Source organism: Rhincodon typus, chromosome 22, assembly GCF_021869965.1.
Source record: "Rhincodon typus isolate 14 chromosome 22, sRhiTyp1.1, whole genome shotgun sequence".
In the NCBI taxonomy this organism is placed as follows: domain Eukaryota; kingdom Metazoa; phylum Chordata; class Chondrichthyes; order Orectolobiformes; family Rhincodontidae; genus Rhincodon; species Rhincodon typus.
In genome coordinates, this window is record NC_063353.1 from 39,912,558 (window position 1) to 39,934,037 (window position 21,480).

At 42.0% G+C, this 21,480-nt stretch overlaps 1 protein-coding gene across 1 annotated transcript in view; it reads right to left on the reverse strand.

Annotated features, from left to right (window-relative positions):
- Positions 1-12,804: 12,804 nt before the first annotated feature.
- LOC109913619 (rab GDP dissociation inhibitor beta) overlaps positions 12,805-21,480 on the reverse strand; it is a 37,436-nt gene continuing 28,760 nt past the window's right edge. Inside the window, exons 6-11 of the mRNA XM_048610106.1 lie at positions 21,222-21,353; positions 19,654-19,753; positions 17,065-17,236; positions 16,334-16,478; positions 15,166-15,220; positions 12,805-13,955 (exon numbers count right to left, since the gene is read on the reverse strand). Coding sequence (XP_048466063.1) covers positions 13,788-13,955; positions 15,166-15,220; positions 16,334-16,478; positions 17,065-17,236; positions 19,654-19,753; positions 21,222-21,353 — 772 coding nt within the window. The 3' untranslated portion in view covers positions 12,805-13,787. The remainder of the gene's footprint in view (positions 13,956-15,165; positions 15,221-16,333; positions 16,479-17,064; positions 17,237-19,653; positions 19,754-21,221; positions 21,354-21,480) is intronic.

The following is a 21,480-nucleotide window of genomic DNA, read 5'->3' on the forward strand; positions in this document are numbered from 1 at the left end:
ATCCACTGCTCTGCCCTCATCAAATCTCTTTGTTACTTCTTCAAAAAACTCAAGTTGGTGAGACATGATTTCCCAAACACAAAGCCTTGTTGACTATCCCTAATCAGTCCTTGCCTTTCCAAATACATGTAAATCCTGTCCCTCAGGATATCCTCCAATAACTTGACAACCACTGATATCAGGCTCATCAGTCTATATTTCCTTGGTTTTTCCTTACCACCTTTCTTAAATCAACAGCCAAGCCCCAGGCCTGTGATCAGCCAGACATCTGCAAGCCCGCACACATGACAACCTCTGCACCTGACTGATGATATGCCCTGGGATTATCCAGTCCCCAGACTATCATTAGACAGATCCCATGACACCGGCTCCATCAATGAGAGCTGGGTGTAGCAGACCGTCATGGATTACAAAATAGTCATTAGTCATTTGAGTTGCATTTTGGGGTCAAATTTATTTTGTTTTTGTTCCATTTTGCTGGCTGTAAATAAAAGCGCATGTTTGGAATTATCCAATTGCTTGCCTGTGAGTGATGTTCCCCTATTGGAGCAAGCTGCAGGTCTCCAGTTGGCACTGGGGACAGGGCAGTGGTGATTTAGGGACAGTGTTTAAATGGGACATAACTAGGGACAAGCAAACTATGTGGTCAGTTGGTTAAACAGCAACTAGGATGAGAATAAGGTTGTATGTGTGAGGCAGTGTCAGCTATGTGCTGTGACCAACGTGGCTGCTATGCCATTACAGTGCCAATGAGGGGGCAATGCCAAAATTTATCCTGGTGTAGTGCAGCCTTTCAAAGATGGTGTGAGTGAAGGGATGCCAGTCTTTTGTAGCTATCTGCTGAGTGGCGAGTTGTTCAGCGAATGGCATGTGGTAAGTTAGGAGTGGATTCAGTTGTGAAGGATACTGTAGAGGCAAGGTAAGGAGTTAATGAGATGACAGTGGTGAGATGACAGTGGTAAGATACGGTGATACATCCTGCTGGTCTCACATGAGAATCCTTCCAAAACACTTCACACTGAGCCAAAAAAGAGTAAGATACAGCCCAGAAGGTCTCTTAAAAAGGTTTCTGCAGGATACTGGCAAATTCCATTAGTTGATTGAGCCAAAGAAATATTAGTGATTGTAACAGCAAATTGGTTTTATCAATGTAAAGTCATGCTGTTTGGAATGAAAAATCCACCAGCAACTTTTCAATGATTAACTAGCAAAGTTATTTAATTATAATGCAACTGTTTTATCTACGCCGAATATTTGGTTTTGTTCAGCCAAACCTGGGAAAAACATTTACACCATTTGAATAAATTGTTCAGTTACAAAATGCCAATTTGGTCATACATTTGGCTAAAAGTGAATTTGCCAAAGCAGAATGACTTAATCAGGCCCACGGCGGGCACAGTCGAGTAACACAAAGCAACAAGTAGAAGGGCTCTTTCGGATTTTACCATATCTAAGACAAAATGTGATACATAATGGTTGCAGACTTGCTCGCTGAGCCAGTGTGTTTGATTGTAGATGTTTCGGCACCCTGCTAGGTAACATCTTCAATGCGCCTCCAGTGAAGCGTTGGTGTTCTGTCCCGCTTGTTATTTATATGCCTCGGTTTGCTGGGGTAGTTGGTATTGTTTCCGGTTCTGTTTTTCAGTGGTTTGTATATTGGGTCCAGTTCAATGTGTTTGTTGACGGCGTTCCGGTTGGAATGCCAGGCCTCCAGCAGTTCCCTGGCATGTCTATGTTTGGCTGGTGCCAGACAAATTTTTGTCCTTCTTTGTCCATGTGTATTGAGACCAGTGAGAACTGGTTTTGTCTATTGGTGGCTAGTTGGTGTTCGTGTATCCTTATTGCCAGTTTCCTTCCAGTTTGGCCTATGTAATGTTTCTCACAGTCCTTGCATGGTATTTTGTATATTATTTTAGTTTTATTGGTTATGGGTATGGGATCCTTTACGTTTATCAGGAGCTGTCACAGGGTGGGTTTTGGTTTGTGGGCTACCCTGATACCTAGGGGTCTGAGTAGTCTTGTGGACATCTCTGACATGTCTCCGATGTACAGTAGGGTGATTAGTGTGAGTGGCTGTGTTGTGTCTTCTTGTTGTGATCTGTCGCGGAGGTAATGGCAGATTGTGCTTTTTGGGCATCCATTCCTTTTAAAAATTCTGTGTAAGCGCTCCTGTTCTGCTTTGCACAATTCCAGGCTGCTGCAGTGTGTTGTGGCTCGTTTGAATGATGTTCTAATGCAGCTCCATTTATGGGTGTTGGGGTGGTTGCTAGAGTAATTAAGTACCTGGTCTGTATGTGTGTCCTTTCTGTATACATTAGTCTGGAGTTCCCCGTTGTTCTTACATTCCAACATTATGTCCAGGAAGAGTAGTCAGTTGTTGTTCTCTTCTTCTTTTGTGAATATTATTCCAGTGAGGATGTTGTTTGTGCATTCGTGGGTTTCTTCTAGTCTTCTGCATTTGATAATCACGAAGGTGTCATCTACATAGCGGCCCCAGAGCTTGGGTTGGATAGTGGGGAGCACAGTCCATTCTAATCTTTGCATTATCACTACTGCTATCAGCCCTGATACTGGGATCCCACTGGTGTTTTGTTGATTTGTTTGAATATATGATCGCTGAAGGGGAGGTAGGTTGTGAGGCACAGATCCAGCAGCTTCAGGGCGCTGTCCTTGTTGATGCTGTTGGTAGCATGGGGTGCCTGCGTTCCTGATTTGTCCAGCAGTATGGCAATTGTCTCTTTGGCCGGGTTGATGTTTCTGGATGTAAATAGTGCTGTTACATCAAAGGATATCATTATCTCGTCCTCTTCTATTCTGGTGTTTTGATCATGTTGACGAATTCTTGGGAGGAGTGGATGGAGTGGATAGTGTTGTCAACTAAGTATTTCAGTTTCTGTTGTAGTTCTTTGACTAGTCTATATGTTGGTGTACCTGGCAGTGAGACAGTGGGTCTGAGGGGGACCCCTGGCTTGTGTACCTTAGGGAATCCATAGAGGTCGGGTGTGTTGGATCCCTCTGGCTTCATTTTTGGGTAGTCTCTCTTGCTGATGTTTCCAGAGGTGTGTAATTTCTGCAGGGTTGTTGTAATCTGGTTCCCTAACTGTGGTGTTGGGTCTATCACCAGGTGGTGTTGGTATCTGCTAGTAGTGCGTTGGCTTTCTCGATGTATTGAGCTCCACTAAGGATTATTGTCATGTGTCCTTTGCCCACCAGTAGAATTATGATGCTTCTGTCTTTCTTGAGCCTTTCCAGGGCTTTCTTCTCTTCTGTGTTGAATGAGTTCCACTTGTCTTTTCTGCTGTGTTGGGACTATTATCTGTCTGATGGTCTGTTATATTTCCTCCGTGAGTCCACTGTTTAACAGCATCGATTCCAGTGCAGCCAGAAAGTCAGTTTTTTCTGGTGTTTGTGTGGTTATAATTCAGTCCGCATTTTAGAACGGTCTTCTCAGCGTTTGTAAGTGGTCAAAGATGTAGAACGTAAGAACAACGGGAATCTCCAGACTAGCCTTTACAGAAAGACCACCCATATATACCAGATTCTTAATTACACCAGCACCCATAAATGAAGCTGCATCAGGACATTATTCAAACGAGCCACAACACACTGCAGCAACCCGGAATTGCGCAAAACTGAACAGGAGCACTTAAAAACTCCGTATAAAAGGAATGGATACCCAAAAAGCACAATCTACCATTAACTCCACGACAGACCACAACAAAAAGACACAACATGGCCAGACACACTAGTCACCCTACCGTACATCAGGGACAGATCAGAATTGTCCACAAGACTACTCAGACCCCTAGGTATCAGGGTAGCCCACAAACCAACAACCACCCAGCGACAGCTACTGACGAATGTAAAGGACCCCATACCCACAACCAATAAAACTAACATAATATACAAAATACCAAGCAAGGACTGTGAGAAACATTACATAGGCCAAACTGGAAGAAAATGATACACCAACTAGTCACCAAGAGATATGACTAATTCTCACTGGTCTCAATACACACAAAGAAGGACACAAAATCGACTGGGACAACACATTCATAATAGCATGTGCCAAACAGAGACATGCCAGGGAATTCCTGGAGGTCTGGCATTCCAACTGGAACCCTGTCAACAAACACATTGAACTGGACCCAGTATATAAACCACTGAAAAACAGAACCGGAAGTAATACCAACAACCCCAGCAAACCGAGGCATATAAATAACAAGTGGGATGGAACACCATGCTTCACCGGAGGTGCATTGAAGATGTTACCTAGCAGGGTGACGCAACGTCTGCAATCAAACACGCAGACTCAGTAAGTCTACAACCTCATCCACAACCCGAGCTACAAATCTTCTCAAAAATCTATGATTCATTGACATGAGCAGATGAAAGGTGCTGTCAAGAGTTAGCAAAGATTCCATGGTGAATTGTTGCAGTGTATCTTGTACAGAGTAAATACTGCTGATACTGTGTGTTAATGGTGGCTGTTCTAGTTGGTGCGGTTTAGTTTCTGGGTCAATGGTAACCTCCAATCCAGGCAGCATGTGGAGGAATGGAAAAGTCAACATTTTGGTTATTACCCTTCTTCAGGACTGGATGTGAGGGTAGGGAGAGCTGTAGATAAAGGGGGGGGGGGGGGCGGTGGGGGGGGGGGAGGGGGTGGTGGCCGCCTGTGGGGGAAGGTAGCAGACTAGTGGTGATAGGTGGACGCTGGTAGTAGGTACAACCTGGTTGGTAGCTGGAAGGTAGGGTCAGTAGGTAGAATGGAAGGGAGGAGGTGGAGCTGGAAAGGGAGCCGGGGGACAGGTGGGAAGGTTATTTGAAATTGTAGAACTCAATGTTGAGTCCTCCAGGCTGTGGGGTGCCCAGGTGGAAGGTGTTGTTCCTCAAATTTGAGTCTCAGTCGTTGCAACACTGGAGGAGACCGAGGATGGACATGTCGGAGGGGGAGTTGGATGGGGAGTTGAAATGGGCTGTGACCGGGAGGTTACGCTGGCCTTCACGGGCCAGGTGGAGATGCTCGGCAAAATGGTCACCTAGTCTACGTTTGGTCTCACCTGGGTAGAGAAGACCACATCGGGAAAACCAGATTAGGTTGGAGGAGATGCAGGTGAAGCTCTGTCTCATCTGGAAGAACAATTTAGGGCCCTGGTGGGAGGTGGTGTGTGAGCAGGTGTTACATCTTTTACAGTTACAGGGGAAGGTAGCAGGGAGGGGGAGAGGTGGGGTTGAAGTGGGGAATGTGGTCCGAATTAAGGAGCGGTGAAGGGAATGGTTCTTGCAGAAGGCAGAGAGGGGTGAGGAGTGGAAGATGTTCTGGGTGGTGGGGTCTAATTGGAGTTAGCAGAAGTGTTTGAGGGTGATACATTGGATGCCGAGGCTAGTCGGGTGGTAAGTGAGGACAAGGGGAATCCTATCTTTATGGTGTTTTGGGTGGAGCAGGGAATGGAGGAAGCACGGTGGAGGGCTGTCTGGATGACAAAGTGGGAAAGAACATTGTTTGAAAAAGGAAGACATCCAAGATGCTTAGCAGTGGAACGTTTCCTCGTCACAGCAGATGTGGCAACGGAGGAATTGGGAAAACTTGCCTCGACTTCCCTGCAACTTCCACTCCTCTGCCTTCTGCAAGACCCATTCCCTTCGCCACTCCTTAGTTCGTGCCACACTCCCCACCAACCACTTCAACACCCCTGCCCCCCGGAACCTTCCCCTGTAACTGTAAAAGATGCAACACCTGCCCACACACCACGCCCCTCACCTCCATCCAGGGCCCTAAACTGTCCTTGCAGGTGAGATGCAGCTTCACCTGCATCTCCTCCAACATCGTCTACAGCACCCGGTGCTCCTGATGTGGTCTTCTCTACATCAGTGAGATCAAACGCCGACCAGGTGATCATTTCACCAAGCATCTTCGCCTGGCCCTTAACATCCAGCCTAACCTCTCAGTCACCACCCACTTCAACTCCCACACACCCCCTCCACTCCCCTTCTGACATGTCCGTCCTTAGCCTCATCCAGTGTTTGCAGCGACTCAGTGCAAATTTGAGGAACAACACTTTATCTTCCGCATGAGCACCCTACAGCCTGGAGGACTCAACATTGAGTTTTCCCAATTTCAAATAATCTTCCCACCCATTCCCCCGGCTCCCTTTCCAGCCCCACCTCCTCCTTTCCTGCCAGCTACCAACTGGATTCATCCTTCCCATCAACCAACCAGGTGGTACCTACTACCGGTGTCCACCTATCACCACTAGCCTGCTACCTTCTGCCCCCACCTTTATCTGCAGCTCTCCCTATCCCCACATCCAGTCCTGAAGAAGGGTAATACCCAAAACATTGACTTCTCCTTTCCTCCAGATGTTGCTTGGCTTGCTGTGTTCTTTTAGCCTCCTGTTTGTCTACCTTGAATCCCAGCACCTGTAGTTATTTTTGTCTCTAAAGGTAACCTCCAAGATGTTGATTGTAGGGATTCAGCAATGGTAATATTATTAAATGTCAAGAGAAGATGCAATTAGATGTTCTTTTGTTGGAAATTGTCAGCACAAATTGCCACACATAGGCATAGAATCCTTCAGCATAAGAAGATACAGATGATACTAAACAGTGCACAATCAGCAAACATCCCACTTCTGAAATTACATTAGTCATTGAAGAAGTAGAGGATGGAGGGCATCAGATACTTTGTGAAAGTTTGGTCTCCAAAAACCACAACTATCCTTTTTGATGCCTCCTTATCAGTAGAGTTTTCCCACATTTGCATCAAATCAATTCTATCATGACCCCTTACTACCACAGCCTTGATAGTTTCTTGCATAATCAGTGCTCATAAAGGAATCCAGGCCTTTGGGAAGACTGGATTACATTATTTAGAAGTTCGAAAGTAGTCTGCACGAGGCCAGATTATTAGGTTTAGGTAACTTGGGGAAAAATAAAAGTTATGCAAACAAATAAACAATTGTGGATACTGCAGATCTGAAACAAAAACAGAAATTGCTGGAGAAATTCAGCAGGTCTGGCAGCACCTGTGGAGAGAAATCAGAGTCAATGTCTGGAGTCCAGTCAATGTTGTCAGCAATCACTCACTAAGAAGTATGACTGTCCACTTCGGAAATTCCATGTCACTGGTCATGGGTTCAGTGGTTCCTTGTGCAGCTGATCAGGCTGATCCTAGGGCCACATCTCCCACCAAACATTTGATGGGTGTTTCTAGGAAATGGGACTGTCCCCTTTCCTTTGAAATCACTGGTATTCCTTTTTCTAATTCAATTTGAGTTTTTTTTTTTAAAAAGTGTCGTCTTTTCATACAGGAGTTTCTTCCAAGTTGGTTTCTTCTTCTTCTCACATGTTGACATCTAGGTTGCATTTCTTGAGGGAAGCCTTCAGGGAATCTTTAAAATGGTTCCTTCATCCTCCTCTCATTTGAGTACCTTCCTTGAGCTGGGGGAAGATTTGCATTGGCAGTCAGAACTCAGGCTTCCTAAGCGCATGGCCAACCCAGTGGAGTTGGTTTCAAATGATCAAGGCGTTGATGTTGCTGATGCTAGTATGCCTGGCCTCCCAGCTGACTCAGAGAAACCATCTCAGAGTTTTGATGGTAATACTCAAGGGTCTTGAGGTGATGTCTAAACATAGTCCAAGTGTTGGATCCATAAAGAATAGTGGTTATAGACAAGGATCTTACTATCAGCACAGGTGTCATGGTCATAGAAGACTCTTGTCCTTAGGTGTCTGAAGGCAGCACTAACGTCAGATGCAATATTGAATCACTGCAATGTTAACCTTAAATAAGAGGTAGCTTCCCAGGTAAAGGAAACATTCCAAGGTTGGGAGGATTTTTCTGTTGATTTTAATGGAGGGATGGACTAGAACATGACCTAGAATGGGTTGGTAAAGGATTTGAATCTTCTTGAGGTTGAGGCCGAGACCGAGACCATGACCATATCTTTGGTATACTTCCACAAGGCATTAAGTGGGGCTTGGAGATTCTCTTCTGAGAGCAGAGATGACATTGTAATTCGCACATTGAAGTCCCAACAGTGAGGGTAATGTCATTTTCTTCTTGGATTTCAATCAGTTGAGGTTGAAAACTTTTCTATCATAGAGCTATAAAGCATTGATACAGACTGTTCAGTCCGACTCGTCCATGCTAACTAGATATCCTATATAAATCTAGTTACATTTGCCAGGTTTTGGCTCGTATCCCTCTAAACCCTTTCTATTCATATATCCATCCAGATGCCTTTTAAATGTTGTAATTATATCAGCCTCAACTACTTCGTCTGACAGCTTGTTCCTCACAAGAAAAGGTTGCCCCTTAGGTCCCTTTTAAATCTTTCCCCTCTCACCTTAAACCTGTGCCCTCTAGTTCTGGATTCCCCTAGCCTGTAGATAATGTCCACACCACTGAGAAGCTCGTTGTTGATAAGATCAAAAATTGTGGTGATGAAGGTGGGGATAAAAGGGTGGGTACAATGACATATCTCTGCTTGACCGGTCTTGATATCAAATGGATTCTGTCATATCGCGATCAGTAAGGACCATTGCCGACATCTTGTCATTGTGGAGACGGAGAATGTTTATGAATTTTATTGAATGGCTGGCCTTTGACAGGGTTTTCCATAGCACTCCCCAACTGACAGAGCTAAAAAAGCTTTAGTACGATGCATGAAGGCCATGTAGAGTGGCTATTGTTGTTCCCGACATTTCTCGGAGTTGTCAAACAATAAAACCCATGCCCACAATTCCACAGTCTGGTTAGAAGTCACATTGGCTTTCAGGAAGGATTTCCTCTGAGCCTGGGAGGAGGCATCTAGCGAGGATTCCGATGTTGATCTTCCTGGTGACGAAGAGTAAGAAAATTCCTTGGTAGTTCCCAGAGTTCACTTTGTCTCTTTTCTTCAAGATGGTAGAAATGGCAGCATTCCTGAGATTGGCAGAGATTTTTTTTTTGTCCCAGATTTTCAGAACAGTTGATGGAAATGATGGGTAAGCTCCACTCCTCCGAGCTTGAAATTCTCCACTGGAATACTGTCTACTCCTATAACTTTTCAATTCATGTGTCTAATGACAACCGTCAACTTCTGCAACTCTAGGTGGGAGTCCAAGATTGCCTTTGATGGATATTTCCTCAAATGCATCTTCATTGACAATTATATCACAGTTTAGGAGACTATTGAAGCTCTCTCTCCATCAGGGGCCAACGTTTTCTCTGTTTCTCAAAAGGATACCATCCTTACTCCACAGCAGTTTGAGGGAAAGGGTGTTGCATCTGTATATTGCCTTGGTGGAACTGCTGACAATCTTGATACTCAGGATTTCATCAAGGAGTTGCAGTTCCTTAGCTTTCTCAGTCCACCATGGTTCTTCATTTCCCTCGCTCCTCTTTGTAACTCCACCGTAGCAGTTTGTTGAGTTCTTCTCGTTGCCTATCTGGTGATGTGGGTTGGGGTCAGGCATGGATAGCTTTCCTCTTCGTATTGACGATGTCTTGGACGATACAGTCAGTCGTTCTCATCGAACCAGTATTGGTGGTTCTTCTAACAAACAGTTTCTTCACCGCATGAGATGATGGCTGTCTTCAGTTCCTTCCAGATTTCCTCTGCTCCATTAAAATGAATTCTGGAGATTTTGGTGAAGACATTGCTATAAGTACACTGGTCTGCTTGGCTCTTGAAGCTGTGCAATGTTGAGCTTTTTTCTGAATTGTTTCTTTGCTTTCAGCTGCTTCTGGTGGCATTTGATGGACATTGAGGAGTGGATGAGTCGGTGGTCTGTCCAACAGTTGTCTGCACTGGTCATTGCTTTCGTAATGAGGACATCTTTTAGGTCTCGGGATCAAACAATGACATGTTTTGATTGTGGATGCCTCCAAGAAATCTCGAACTCATCCTTTTGGCAGAACAGTGTGTCAGTGATGACCAGCTAGTGTTCTGCACATTCGACGAACAGGAGAATCCCATTAGAGTTGCAATTTCCAGTTCCTCCCTTTCTAGAGTTGAGCATCCTCTCAAACCCTGCATTGAAGTCCGCAAGGAAAATAATTTAATCTTCCTTAGGTGAGTATGGTGTCCAGGGCAGAATAGGAGCCTTCTTTGGACTCATCTGTGGCTTCAAGGGTTGAAGCTTAGGTACTCAAACCATTGCCTGCTGGTTCCTGGCAAGTTGTAAACAAAGTCATGAAGTAATTGTTGATGCTAACAGGGAGCTCCAAAAGTCAGTTGACAAGTTTGTTCTTAATAGTGAATCCAATTCCATGTGTTCTAGGTCAATCCTTGGCTTTTCCTCTGCAGAAGGGGTAAACACCACTTTTTCCTGTAGGACAGGAAATCAATGAAGTGCCTAACTTAATAGACAGCTCTTCATTTTGGCTGATTATGCTGCGCTTTCTCTGAGTTTACATTCCAGGTTCTGAGATTGAGTTCTACTTTGGCTTTCAGGCCACACTGAGATGAGCCCACTGCATGCGATTTACCAGCCAGGTTCGTAATAGAATATTTTTAGGGCACCTTTTCTAGCCCCTTCCCTGCGTGGAGTGAGCAGAGTGGATCTTGAAGGAAGTGAAGCAACCGGCCAAAACACACTCCTGTCCCCATTATAAGAGCAAAAACAACAATCAAACTCTTACTTACATGCCAGCCCATAGATAGGGACTTGCAGATCTCTCAATCCTGTTCCCATCTCCTCTCACCACAGGGCCTGTGTGTATACGCTTACGGAAAATTGAATTTGTCTAGATAGACACCTTGTGCTGGACATTTTATAACATGTGAATGCCATAGCCTGGATCACCATTGAGGCCTTCTTTTGGCTCATTGCCTCCAACGTTACTACCATGTGAAGCAGGGCAGGGCAACCCAGGTAGAAGGTATTCATGTAATATCAATGGCTACAATGGCAGATGAAGGCTGCAATAGACAGATCCCCCAGTCATCAAGGCTTCCCTACCGCTGGAACTTGATCTACCTTTGGATGAGATTCTGAATTTCCTTCCTCAAAAGGCAGTGGATGTAAAGTTTTTAAATTCTTTTGCGATATTAGGAATATATCTAGTTGCCCTTGAGAAGGTGGTAAGTTCCACCTTGAACTGTTGGAGGCCATTTTGTGCAGGAACACCTACAATGCTGTTACGGAAGTTCCAGCACTATATTTCAAAGTCTGAATGATGAGTGGTTTAGATGGGAAATTATCGGTTGTAATGTTCCAACAAATATGCTACCCTTGCCCTTCTAGATGGCAGTGGACATGGGCTCAGATGGTACTGTCTAAAAGGAGACTTGAATTTCTGCAGTGCATCCAAATCCACAGTACAATGTCGTTGAGCGTGCGGTAGAGGGACTGAATGTTTGTGGATACGATGGCTCAGTGTTATATTTTGACTAGAGCTTCACACTGCCATGCTTGTGATAGCATAAACCTCTTAAAAAAGCAGGTTTTCAGCTGGAACACGTGTATTTTGGCTCAGCTTTAGCACCACATATTGAAGGAAGAGAGATTGGACCTGCTCGTTTTTCCAGTTTCCAATTTGAATTAACAATGTGCTTACTTCAATATTGTCAATCACCTTTTCAGAATTTCTCCTCTCAGCTTTCTGCAGGGAAGGGGTAGCGTAAAGGGGAAAGGGATGATCCAGACAATGTGAAACACCCAAAGCTTTTTAATCTAAAATCCACACAACTGCTGCTTCAAAGAAAGTCATTGTGGAGTGTTTTAATTTTTCTGTAACTTTGATTTCCCATTTCTGTGCACAAAAGAGCTGCTTTAAAAGTCAAGAATTACTGAGGTATTACTGCATGTTTGGAAAGCAAGTAACTTGAAACTAATTGCAAACACTGTTGGTTGAAAAAGGTCAGACAAGCTGGAACCAAAGTCAAAAAAAATGGAGATTCAGCCAGCAACAAGTAGCAATTGGTTTGTGGATGAGGGACCAGTTATCAATAACACTGTTTTAGCAGGCACAAGGCCTGTGATCACTTCAAGCTGTTCAGCTGTTTGAAAGCAGTGAACAAGAGAAAGAGAAGCCAATAGAGCTCCACCAGCTCTGGAGTTATCGGTTCACTGAAGTAAAACCAGTTTGATTTTCTTTCAGCAGTTGCTGTGACTTTTCATTAATAAGTCAGACTAAGTATGAACCAGCCACCAAGTGCCTCATGCAAACTACTGAAAACAACTAGAGAAGGAAGATCCAGCAGCAGTGTTCTGATCAGCACAAGAATCATCTCAGCAAATCCTTTGAAAAGAGCACACTGAACTGCTTTCTGTGTTTCCCTCTACCCTCATTCCCCCCCATTTATGTATAGAGGTTAGGGTTTTACCCAGCAATTATATGCTAATTCACATTTAACTGCAGCTAGAGTTGGTTTACTTGTACAAACAGCAAGTCTTGTTAACTACAGAAACCTGGTCAATGCTTTGTCAACCTGGGTCTAAGACAGTTAAATTTGGCAATTGTGTACATTTCTTCTGATAACTAAACAGTGGGGCTCAACTTCCAGCACACTAACCCAGTGATGTTGAGTTATATTATTAGTGTCAATCTAGAGTTCATTAAATCTGCCCAAGTGAAAGTGAAATGTGACTTGGCAACTCCACTCAAAATATTAATTAATTGGCTAAATGTTAACTGCTTTTTAAAATCAAATTAATGGTGTATACACCAGTCAAGTCAGAAAACCATATGGGGGAATGGAAGGAAGGTGGGAATTTGATTCCCAATGAAACATCTACACTAAAACCAATGCAAAAATCAGTTGTTACAATCCTGGCCAACAATGTGCACTTCAGTAAAAAGCTTGAAAAAAGTGGTAGAGTCAAAATGCATACAGCAGTTTATTTGAAGACCTTCTAACTTTCCAATACAGAAGTCATTTCGTGCCAAGTGGTCATCACAGAACTTCGAGGTTCTTAAGACATTTCACTGCATTTGGTTTGATTCTTCCAAATCAGAGATGGAGAAGGCATTCACATCCATCTGCTTTGAAAATTGGTTCTTCATTTGGCTAAAATTCTCAAGTTGGTGCTAATATACATTGCTTATAACTCAGTTTAAAAGCTTGGTTTACTTCCATTCACTGCCCAAGGTTACATTAGGGTATCCTTTACTAGACCTAGGGTTACCTCCATGAACTCTTCTGCAGAGTTAGCGGGATCTGCAGGAAGCTTAATGGTGTCAGCTAATTATCTGAAACATCAGAAATGTAAACAAGATTAAAAATTATACAAGTGTCTATCATATTTATAAATGGCCAGTGGTATACATACATGTTTTTATTGTGAAGTTGCAGTTCTACATAGAATCAATCCATCATAAACTGTTAGTTGATTACACAAATGAACTTTGAACCCATTAAATGTTAGAGCTGATGTTAAAGCAGATGGCAGTAAATACTTCCACAAAAATGGAATATTGATTTAGCATTTTTACAGTTTTCCACGTTTACAGCAAAGAATGCATCTGAATTGCGTCCTGGCTTCCCAAATGCCTGCCGCTTCCCCCCCCCACCCCCAACCCCCCAACCCCAATGCGCCACCTCCAAAACCCTATCAGACATCAGTAAGTTGTCTTTGGACAATACCCCTAGATATCAGCAAAATTTACACATGATGCCAAAGATAATTGATGGGGTTTCCATCTAGAATCAGTGCAATACTTGTCAGGATCTTGAAGACGCGATTTAAAAAATAAGCAGGACCCACAATACTAACTTCCTTTTCTGCAGTGCTCATTCATTTCCTTAATGAGACCCATATTGAATCAGCCAATTAGGTGCGATACTTAAGGGGGGGGTTTACTTTGAAGATTCATGCTGTTCATCCTCTCCAAAGATATCATTCTGCTTCCGCTTCATTTCTTCAAAGTCAAACTCAACACCCATCATCCTCCTGTAAATATCTTTAATGTCATCACAAGTGGTCTCAAAGTGGGTGGTTGCATCATATGTTCTTGAAATGAAAATCTGCGGCAAGATAAAAGTAACCAGTTAATTCAGAAGCGAGTTTGCTGAATAGCTGTTTTCTGATTACTTACATGGAACCTGTTATCTAAACTATAGAGCACCTCTCCTTGTTATCCAGGTCTGAAATCAATTAAAGTAGGTTGGCTGCTGCAGCCAGTGGATTTCTATCAATGACCTCTGATAAGCCACACCAAATGATCTAACCTTGGCCCCATCTTCATCCCCAGACAGCATTAGAGAATCAATGTCTACACATTTGAGGTCTGTAATTATCAATCTGCTCAAAATTCTCATCTATTTTTCATGCCTCTGCTCCTGCAAACGTCAACCATTGCCAGGGGGGTGAGGCAATGAAGTCTCACGTGAGCATGATCTCACCAAATGGAAAGAGGATATAGAGCACAATAGAATACCAGATCAAGCTGGACCAGAAAACTACAAAATCTAGATCAACCCTGCTTTAAATAAGTGATCAGGTTAATGTTGAAATGCGAATGCTACTCTGCAGTTCCAAGTGCCTCCTTAAAGCCTTCTCCTGTAACTGTTCAATCTCATTTAACAAATATACAAGAAGCTTAATACATTTGTCAGCTCACGGAGGTCCCTTGTTCAACTACTTTGGCAATGGAGGGTGAAAATGGCAAACAAATTTCCTCATAGGTTTTCCTGTTGTCAAAACCTTGAATGCACAATCAGCTTTCCACATATCTTTTCAATTCACCATGACCGTAATACGTAGCTTGTGCTGCCTCATTCCCACTCGACAGCTTTTCTTCATGGCCCCCATGCTAGCTAGTACCATAAGTGGTGATTTCTACTCAGGTAGAGCCTCCCCGATTTTAAAATGTCCCATTGCCCCAGCCACCTTTTGAAGAAGTGGAACTCTAATGAAAACTATTGTCCCAATGCCATTGCCTCAAGAGCCTAAGCATGTTGCCTCCCAAACTTACAGCCATCTTTCCCACATCACTATATTCAGAATCTCTTCAGAATTTCAACAATGACTGCTCCAAAAGTGGGATCGAGTTCAATCTCCCAACTTTATGTTGCCACAAGACCAGACTGAAATCATACAAGTATTACCAAGAATGATCTAGTGAGCACTTTAGTTGCCAGAAACTATGAACCTTTAATTTCACTGGCTAAACAACCACTTCACAATTCAAATTTGATTCCAGAATGTAATGATTTTATAGTGTCATATTCCTACCTGGCTTTCAGTTCCCATGTCAGTTGGAACATACATATCACTGATGCAAACAAATCTGAAAAGAATTCAATAATAATGTTAAGTACCAAATTATCCCACAAAGTTCACATTTCAATTTGGTCACAATTCAATCTATGTGCTTATCTTTAATGGGAAGTGCTGAAATTCGAGTTATGAGCTACAATTAGGAGCTGTTTCATTATTAGGTGTATGGAACTTGCAATTTTTTGCAGTTGCCAGCATTTTATCCAAATTTAGCTGTAGACTAGCAATCTTTGGCAAGATTGCTACATTAACATAAACAACTTCAAAAGGAATACAGCAGCTATAGTGGGTCACTTGGTCCTTCAAGCCTAACTCCACCATTCAATAAAAATAAATCCTGATCTAGTTGTGGTCTCAGCTTCTTTTTCTTGCCTACACACCATACCCTTCAACTCTTATCTACTAAAATCTAACTTGCTCTTGAATAAATGTGGAGACTCAGCTGCCATTAGATCCTGGGCAGCAGAATTCTGTACTCTAACAACGCACAAACAAAAATTGCCATGTCTTAAAAGGAAAAACTCTTACTCTTAAAAGGTCTTCTAGCTTTAGTTCTTTCCACAGAAAGAAACAACTTGGTATCCACTTTCTGCTCCCCTCAAGTTCTAGGTATTTCAATCTCTTCACTTCCAAACAGCAATGGATAGAGGAAGTTTACTCAAATTGATGCGCAGATAATAAAATCAAGTTTTAAGGACATACTGCACTATAATGCAACTATATTCCATTCTTGGACATTTACATGCAAGTCAAAGCTACATTGAGGGGTGGGGAGAAACAAGAAGAGTGAGCACGTTTTTGGTTGGAGTTTTCAACCCTTGTACCCAATACCTGGGAACTACATCATGAGTTCAGTGCTATCCCACAAAAGTATCTTCTGCATGTTCAAAAACAAAAATAAAAGTGTTAGACTCAAGAACTAATGCTACTCATTACAGACCAATATTTTCTTAAACTTGTCATCCACACTGTTTTGGGATAACTTATTGTTTACTTTAGGACCATTACAAAGACATTTGGATTAGAATAAGGCTTACTGTCAAAAGAAAAAGTAGTCTTACTCCATTGTTTCAATCAAACATTGTCTGCTAAAATCTAAAACAATTCAAAATATTACACATACTTTTGTTCCACAGGCTCCAGAAGTTCCAATGCTGGCTTAATTTCACTTTCTGGATCATTGGTCTCCACTGTTGTGCTAATAATAGCAATGTACTTTCCTTGAGCAGCTACATTATGTGCGTAGGAGATCATGCAAATGTAGATGTCTAGGGAATAATTTAAAAACATTGCTAAGTCAAACAAGTTGAAACAAGTTCCGTTTTCTAAAGACAAGTTCAACAAGAGATTTACTGCTCTAGAAGTTTACACTTTCAATTCAAAACTTCACACTTCAAAACTTTTCTCAGTTCTATAAACAAAGTCTTGTATTACCACATCAGCTCGATGACCCAAGCCCTCCATTAACACTGCAGTTAGGCACCGGGACAGTAAATTAACTCACTCCTCTACTTTGCAAGTGTACCTGATCTCCCCAGTTATGACTTGTCTAACCTCTGATTGTCGGACCAGTTTGGTCCCTTTACATTCTGCTCCCATCTGGTGTAAATCGATCCTTTAGGCAAATACCAACAAGCAAAATAGGATCAAAAGAGGAAGGCAACATTTGTAGGACTTGCTCAATGTTAAATAAGCTAGCTGTAAATTGCCACATAACTGTTCTCATTTGTGGAAAACACTTCTGCGATCAAAGTTTGCACATGACTGTCTATACCCCATGGCACCAAAAGGGCGAGTGTGCATAATTCCATTTCCAGGATGAGAAGGAAATGCAGATTTATTGAAGCTACTCACCAGACTTTCTGTTGACCTGATTTTGGGGAACGATAATCTGACAGGAATTTACATCTGTTATGGTCTTAATGGGGTGACTCATGATGCAAATAACTCTAATCACTTGGCCAATCTTCTTCACACGGTCAGGCACATAACTAGGATCACAGATTAGCTGCTTACAGCGGGCAATCTGAAAACAAAATATATTTTGACTAAATCTAACAGTACCAGAAATTTCATCTTAAAAGCAAAAATAAAAACTGCAGATGCTGCGAAGAGTGGAGAAACAAAGATGGAAGCATCTGTAGAGAGAAAAACAGTTAACGGTGAGTCTAGGAACCCTCATCAGGCCCAAAAATAGCTGGGAAAGGGTATTTTTATTTATATTAGTGGAGCAGGAATTTACTCATTTCGTTTGATCTAGTCTGCTGTATTTATTGCTCACGATGTGGCCACTTGTACACGGTGGAGACAAAACGCAGACTGGATGACCACTTTGCCAAACACCTATGCTCTGTATGTAAAAATGACCAAGATTCCAGTTGCCTGCCACTTCAACACACTACGTTCCCATGCCACATTTTTGTCTCAGACCTGCTGCAGTGCTCCAGCATAACATCTCATCTTCCACTTTGGTACATTACAGGCTTCAGGACTCAATGTATTTAATCTCAGAGGATGGACATCATCCTCCATATACCCCCTACCCACACCCCTAGATCTGGTTTTGAATGGGCTGCTCTGACTTATTTTCAACTATTTGTGATGAGCAACTTAGACAAAGGAGTCAGTGGATGTGATCTCTTTGGATTTCCAAAAGGCTGCTAAATAAGTGCCATGGCATTAGGTACACGGCAGGGATACAGATTGGCTGACTGGCAGAAGGCATAGAGTAGGGATAAAGGGATTTTTTTCAGGATGGCAGCTGGTGACTAGTGGAGTTCCACTGGGGTCAGGGTTGGGACCACAATGATTCATGCTATACATTAACAATGTGGAAGAAGAAATGGAGGACTTGTAGCTACATTTGCAGATTACAAAAAATAGGTGCGTACAAGCATTGCTGAGGAAATGGGGAGGGTGCAAAAAGACTTGGACAGGCCAGGAGTAGCTTTTCCACTAGTAGGAGAGATTAGAGCACAGGTTCAAAGTAAAGGGATGACCCTTTAGAATTGAGATGAGGAGGAATTTCTTCAGCCAGAGTTGTGAATCTATGTAACTCAATGCTGCAGAAGAGTCTGGGGAGGCCAAGGCAGAGTCTTTAAGACAGCGTTAGACGGGCTCTTGACTAGCAAAGGGGATCAACGGTTGCAGGGAGAAGGCAGGAAAATGGGGTTGAGAAACATTAACTGACTGATTGTCAGAGCAAGTTTGATGGGCCAAATGGCCTAACTCATTTCTTAGTCTTGTTTATACTTCCCCTTAGCACCTACCAGCACCTTTCTATCTTGCTCAGCTTATCAATGTCTGTTTGACTATCCCTTTTGCTGGCTCGCTCTCTCTGGGCAGTCTTTATCTACTCTATTTAACTGCCACCACACACCCCCCCCACCAAAAAACCCATCCTTTCCCCAGATATTTTCAGTTCTGAAGGGCAACTGGGCTTGAAATTTTAACAGTTCTTCTCTTTATACATGCTCCCAAATCTGCCAAGTCTCTCCAGCACTTTGCCTTTGCATCACAAAGATGCTCAGCCCACTGCACCTGTCAGCACGCAATAGTTTTCCTGCCAACTACTTTTTATGGCATGTCATCCAATTCAAATGGTGTCTTCACAAACAATCCATGGACTATCCTTGAAGGATAGTTTCACTCTTTCACGATTAAAGAAATTCCAGAAGTTCAAACAAACAGTAAAGCTACTGCCTCTCAAGAGACCTTAATTCTAAGCTAACAGAATATAACAAAGAATGCATCATAATCAATAATGCAGAGAAGGGAGTTGATTAGTTTAACATCTACAGCAACCAAAGTGAAACTTCAGTATTACCTGATAAATATTTAGTTCAAAAAAATCCACAAATGGCCAAAAATGTTTCTCCATTGATTGTTTTCATATCACATTAAGCTGTATTCTGTTGACAAGTTATATTGGTAGAAGTAGAAATAAGTGATGGTTAACCAAGGTCTTGCATGTGGAAAATGCTGCAGCTTAACATTTAAGAACTCACTTAGACCGGTTTTCTGAGAGACTTAAAACAGACTGGACTCGCAAGTGATCATCCAAGTACAAACAAGACAGTTTGCATCAACCATCATCAGTAGTGATTAGACTACAATGGCTCTCCACGGCACATCCAATTTGTAATATTGATAAGTGGGAGTCATGGGCATCAAGCACTATTTATAATTAGTTCAACCCTGGATAAATCACTTTTGCACAACGGCAACTCAATGATTTTTTTTTTTTAAGCATCAACTGCACAGACGCCCCAACTAAAAAAAGTTTACGTAGAAACCCTATAATTGCGCAACTATCGCAGGTCTGTCAGCCTTCCAACTGAAAGTGGTTGACTCAGTTTCTTTACAACATATCTATATTAAAAAGTTAGATTTCAAGCAAATAAAATTGGTATTTGAATCAAGCCAAATGCTTAATGCTCTCACCTCTCCCTCCGACTTGACTCCAACTACTTGTCCATTTTCAATAATTATTTCTTCAATAGGCTTGTTTAACATGTAGGTCCCACCATAAATGGCACTTAACCTAAGAAAATAAAGCCTGCATTAGAGATTGTGAATTGCTTTGAATAGCTAGGTCAGCAAAGGACATGGGCATAGAATGTGGCTGCAACCTTTCTGTAGCAGATTTTGCAACTTATTGAAGAATCAGACCAAAAGAACATTGTAAAAATAGGAGACAACAAATGAGTTGCTCAGAAATATCCCCAAACATATAGGGCATGTGAAATTCGTGTAATTTGTCAAAATTCTTAACCATTTTATAGTTCTGTTCAACAGTGTACATTGTTTTATGGCACTTGCTCCAGATCACCCAGGACAAAAGTCAAGATGGTCAAAATAAACATGCAGCTTTCCTACATTCATTTAGTTAGATTTAAAATTTTCAAAGTGCAGTTTTCTCTAGTCCAAGAGCCAAAACCAGATACATGAAATCCACAAATACATAGATATCAGAAATACGGATTGAAAATATCGATGTTAAGCTACAACACATTTTTGCCACTATGCATTCCAACAACACATGCAAAAATGTGTAATGCCTTAATTGTAAATGCAAAACCTCCAAAAAAGTACTTTAGACACCCCAAGTACAAAATGAGCAGTGGAGGGTAGCTTGTACAGGATAACCAATGTTTAGTACGGAAATCTCCAGACAACTTAATTTGATAGCCAAAAGCATGTTCTAATGACAGATGATATATATTTTATCACTCATACAAAAGAATGCAGAGTACTAACACTGCAGTCTGATAACTGTACTTGAAAATAGCTCAAAAAGATTCAACACGTTCTCCAAGTTTCAATCATAAAGACATTTGAGATCAAGCATTATTTAAAATTGCTGAAATGTGTTAATAAACAAAGTTGAACACATCCAGTCTGAAAACGCCAGAAAAAAAAAGTACGTCTACCTATCTAAACGAGTGGAGCCGATATTTTCCAGATTTTCTTCAAATTCAGCGATTGGATAGACCAAATGAGAATACACAATGTTAAAACAACCTTAAGTTTGCACAAATTAAGACTTAATCAAAAACATAAAATAAAAATCTCAAAGTACACAGTTACTGAGTACGTGGGACATAAGTCAGCACCTACATTATCTACACCAAATCAATGATTTGAGCCTCAGTACCACACAGGACCTCCACTTGGAGGTCTAGTATTTTCACAAAAGATAGGGACAATTGGAGTCACCTCTGGTGTATATGTACTTCCTTGAGGGCAGATGAGTGACAGCAGAAAAGGTCTCAGACCAAGCAAATGTACATAGGGTTATCACCCCAAGTTTTATTTTTCTTAGTTTTACAAATACAGAAATCAAACCTGTTTGATCAAGGAGAGTTAAGCAATTACAAGAGGTCTGTAGCTTGGATTTAGAATAAGTCTTAAACCACAATTCAAAAGTTTTCTTCCTTGCCAGAAAACCCAAATCCATTCAAAACACATTTCAATATTTAATAGAACATTTACCAAATTATAATTCTCACCTGGCAAAACCCTGAGGCAACTCTCCAAGGCCATAAAGAGGGTACAGATATGGGCTTTTCCCATAGCGAGCCAGCGATTCACTGTAGAGCTTAATTCTGTTTAATGTCTCAAGGCAAGGTTGGTCAATGTAGCTGAAAGGGACAGAAAGATTTGGATGTGACCGTCATATTCATTTTTCTGCATGCAGAGCATTGACATGACATGATCAGCACGGATCATACCAACAAGTTCATCATCTTCGTGGTTAAAGAAAAACAG